Here is a 5,000-nt window from a genome sequence, read left to right as displayed (position 1 = left end):
GCACGAAGAAACAGCGAGGTGGCAACCCCTCTCTTCACATGCAGTGGATGGTACGAGAAGAAGTGTATGTACATACCACTGTGCATAGGTTTCCTGTATATAGAAAAGGAGAAAGGATCAGCAGAGCGATGGACAAGAGTGTCCAAGAAAGGGAGCTTGTCGTCAACCTCCCATTCCACCTTGAAGCGGATGGACGGAGATAGAGAATTTAGCTGCGACAGGAAATCGGGAAACAGGGCAGGGTCATGGGGCCAGAGAGCGAAGACGTCGTCGACATATCTCAGCCACATGGATGGACGAGGGGAGATGGAAGGGAGGAGCTCCGACTCGAAGAACTCCATGTACAGGTTAGCCAGAACCGGGGAGAGAGGAGAGCCCATGGCAACACCGAACGTCTGTGAGTAAAAACGACCCTCAAAGGAGAAGGAATTCGACACACAGACGAATCAGCTGGAGGAAGATTTCGGTGGGAAGAGGAAGACGAGGATCCTCGGCAGGGAGCTTCCTCTGAAGGAAAGCGAGGACGTCATCAAGCGGGACCTTGGTGAACAGGGAGTCGACATCCAGGCTCAGCATGGACACCGCGGACACGGGAGATGAAGTCCTGTGAATGGCGAAGGTGAGCAGGAGAGAAGGTGCCGAGAAGGGGAGTGAGAGACTTAGCCAGCCAAGCCGCCAGAGGATGCGTCACCGATCCCCGGGAGATGATGGGGCGTAGAGGCACGGCCGGCTTATGTGTTTTAGGAAGCCCATAGAAATGAGGGAGGCGACCGGTTCATCTCCGCTCATAGGAACTCCTTGCCTGATGTCTCCCTCCTACGTGGGGCCTTCCTTCCGGCCCTCGAGTCCCTCCTTCACCCTAACCCTTCCATCCCCAGGCGTTCCCGTGAGGCCCTTCACAGCCTGCGCAAGGAGGATGTAACCATTTTGCCTTCTGACAAAGGTAACTCGGTGGTGGTCCTCGACCGAGCCTCCTACCTGCAGAAGGCCCAGGACCTGTTAGGTGACGCCTCCACCTATGCCCCCTTGACCAGTGACCCTCGGGAACGCATTGCTGCCACTTTCCACCGTCGTCTGAGAGAGCTTGCAGCCTGTTTCCCGGAGGCGAACCTTTACCAGAGGTTCAAGGTCGTTAACCCTCGCCTCCGTCACATAGACCGCCTGATCCTTCGACCTGATTTGACCTCCCTTCGCTTCCGTTCTCCTGTCCTCACCTGCCCCGTGGTTCCCGAGTGCTTCTCCTCCTTTCCCTCTTATACCGCTTACTCTCCCTTGCTTCTTTAAAAATATCAGCAGCAAAATCCAAAGCAATGGCACTGAGAACCAATGTCAGAAACAAAAAACTCACTATACAGGGTATGGATCTGGAATGGGTGAAGGATTATCTATACCTTGGTGTATGGATAGGACACACACTCACTTTCAAAAAGGAGATCCAATACCTGCTTGACAGAACCAAGGAAAGACTGTCAGTCATGAAAGTCATGACAGGGAGACACATAGGAGCAGGACACGAAGTACTAAGATCTTTCTATGTGCATGCTGTCCGTCATATTATTGACTATGCATCTGTCGCCCTCATTGCTTCCAGCACAACATTAAAAGAAAAACTGGAAACAATACAAAACGAAGCAGCCAGGATAATTCTAGGTGCACCTAAGTGGACAAAGGTCATCAACCTCCTCATGGAAGCTGATTTACCGTCCATGGACACTAGAATAGATCTAATGGCAGCACAGTTCCTTTCCAAGGTCCTGCAGGCACCCACAAACTCTTATCTAAGACAAAGAGTTCTCAGACGCCTACAACAAGATTACCAATTGTTTGCGGACAATTCCTGGCTTACACATACAGCCAGAGTTTTGATACGCTTTCAACTAAAAGATTCATTGCTTGCCAAGGGTATGGACTCCCCTCACCCTGATTACAAAGAACCCCCGCCGTGGGCAAACGAAATGATCGAATTCTCAATTCTAAATCTCACAATGAGAAAAGATCAATATTCCATGCCTAGCCTAAAGGCACAAGCACAAAGGGTCATTGAACAAATAACTCCGCCGGGTAGTATAACTTACTACACGGACGGATCCGTGGATCCAATAAACCATACTGCAGGCGCCGGCTTTGCAACAAAGGATACCACAGCATCCATTAGGGTCACTGACAATGCCTCAACGCTTCAGGCTGAAACGGTTGCACGTTGTCATTCATACAGATTCAATTGCAACTATTGACAGCTTACAGCATAGCATGCCCCCAGATAACATCTACCTCTTGACAACAGTACTATACATAGCCCAAAGGATCCTTAGTCAAGGTAGAAGAATCATCATAAACTGGGTCCCAAGCCACATAGGCATACAATGGAACGAGCTTGCTGATAAACTAGCCGAAAAGGGCAGGGGTATGCCCCCATCCTCCATGATCGTTAAACCCAGCCGAAGGGGACTGAGCCAAGGTACCAAAGCTGCAGCGTGTGCGGTCCTCCGGGGAGCACATAGAGAAAACATCACAAAATCGCTCGCTGCCAAGTGGTACTCAGATGCTTCAGGCTATGAGCCACTGGCCCTTCCTCCAAATACAAAAAGAGGTACCGAAGTCATACTATTCAGACTAAGACTAGGTTACCAATGCGCTTGGCAAATTATTGACAGTGAGACTGGGAGGTTATGTAAACACTGCGGCGAGCCTAACGCCACCCTGTTACATTACTTGCAGAATTGTGTACACACACAATTTCTGAGGCAGGGACCACCCACCACAGCCGCCGGGCTGGTAAAAAGGGTCTGCAACATGCCTTCTCCGTGGCAGCTGGATCGCTTGCTTGCAATCCAGCCACCGCGGTAAGCATGCAGTTCAAAGAAAACATCTGAGTTAACTAGAAATAGTTAACACAGGACGGGCCACTCCAGAGAAAAGGCCCGGGCAAAGCATGACTTCGTAAATCTAACTGAACTGAACTTGCTTCTTCAGACCCGAAGATGGAATCGAGGACGATTCCGAAACTGCTGTCTCACTTTCATCAATAAATCTAGTTTGTGCATTGTGGGTTTTTCTTCCATATTATCAACACGGTATTGTGTTTTTCATTGCACATATATATATATATATATATATATATATATATATATATATATATATATATATGCATATGTATATATATACGTATATATATATGTATATATATATATATATATATATATATATATATATATATATATATATATGTGTGTGTGTGTGTGTGTGTGTGTGTATATATATATATATATATATATATATATATATATATACGTGTATATATATATATATATATATATATATATACATATAAATGTATGTATTTGTATATATATATATATATATATATATATATATATATATATATATATATATGTATATGTGTATATATGTATATATATATATATATATATATATATATATATATATATATATATATATATATACGTTTATATATTTATATATATACAAACACACATATCATTTTCATATATGTATATATATATATATATATATATATATATATATATATATATATATATATATATATATATACGTTTATATATTCATATGTATACACACACACATACATCATTTTCATATATATATATATATATATATATATATATATATATATATATATATATATATATATATATATATATATATATATATATATATATATATCAAAATATTAAAAAAATCAGAGATGCTCAATCTTTGAAATTATGTTACCTAAAATAATGATAATAATATTAACCATTAGAACCTACCCCTACCATTATAATCACACAGTTCCTCTCTCCGTAGCTTCAAAATCATAGTGAGACGACCGTTGAACGAAGATTACATGTGGACAGCGTATTCGAAACAATTTGAAATCGGTGTCTGGGGAATGATCGTTTTCGTCGTCATGATCCTCGCTTTGTCATTATTCGCTGTGTCTTACTTCTCTGAGCGAGTGCAGATTTCCCTTGCAGACTGTGTGTTTGCAATCATTGGCATCTTCTTGGGAAAAGGTATGTGAATGTTGATGAATGTTGATGAATTGATAAATGCGATTAGAAAACGATCATCTGTAATATCTTACGTAGAAGATTTGTGTTTGTTTATTATGGGGTAAATAACCTTTGATGAATCTTTTGTTTATGTAAGAAAACGGTAGAAATATTCATAACAAGTTCAATTTTTAGAGTTTAGTAAGTACTGTGGTTCATTGGGCACATGCTCTGGTATATTACAAATGCTCTGCAACAGTATTGGCACACCATTTCTCATAGTTATTTAAGCCAGGTGGTTTCAGTGCCCCAAATCACATTCCTTCGCCCTTGGACCCAGGCTACCTCAATTCCTTAACTTTTAAGAAATTAAATCTTAAAGTGTAAAGTATTTTTATCGTCAAAATTCTTCGCAGTGACCAAAAAAAATCAATATATGAAGCATAGGTATTTCATCTAGTTGCAGACAATTGACTGTAACAGAAACAAACAAGAAAACCAGATTTTAATTGCATCATAATTTTTGTCTTGTATGTAGCAAGAACAACTATAACTGTATACGCGAGAGGGTGTTTTTATTTCATTCTTCCTTATTATCACTTTTTTTTTCTTTTCTTTACTCTCAATATGAATTTCTTCAACAGGTGTAGAACAAAAGACCGAGACAGGAGCTGGAAGAACATTAATACTAACGGCACTCTTAGCACATGTTATACTTCTGACGTTCTACACAAGCAACTTAGTATCTGCTCTTACCGTGGGACCTCCTCTGCCGCCCTTGAAGAACCTGCAGGATGTCTATAATGACCGGTCGTTGAGGTTTGGCTTCCTAAAGGGATCATCACTCACGAACATGTTTGTTGGTATCTTCTTCAGGTCTTCGTTGTCGATGTGTATAAATGTGTGTATGAATCTATGGATGGTTATAGAGTAAGATTAATATAGATAGATTTATATATAGATTTATATAGATAGATTAAGTCT

The 5,000-nt window shown here is 41.2% G+C and overlaps 1 protein-coding gene across 1 annotated transcript in view; it reads left to right on the top strand.

Annotated features, from left to right (window-relative positions):
* The window catches only part of LOC113804481 (probable glutamate receptor), a 12,675-nt gene that overhangs the window by 6,514 nt on the left and 1,161 nt on the right, over positions 1–5,000 (top strand). Inside the window, exons 5-6 of the mRNA XM_070118644.1 lie at positions 3,829–4,037; positions 4,661–4,875. Coding sequence (XP_069974745.1) covers positions 3,829–4,037; positions 4,661–4,875 — 424 coding nt within the window. The remainder of the gene's footprint in view (positions 1–3,828; positions 4,038–4,660; positions 4,876–5,000) is intronic.

The sequence above is a fragment of the Penaeus vannamei genome, chromosome 42 (genome assembly GCF_042767895.1).
Source record: "Penaeus vannamei isolate JL-2024 chromosome 42, ASM4276789v1, whole genome shotgun sequence".
Taxonomy (NCBI): Eukaryota; Metazoa; Arthropoda; class Malacostraca; order Decapoda; family Penaeidae; genus Penaeus; species Penaeus vannamei.
This window is presented reverse-complemented; position numbering and strand designations above follow the sequence as displayed.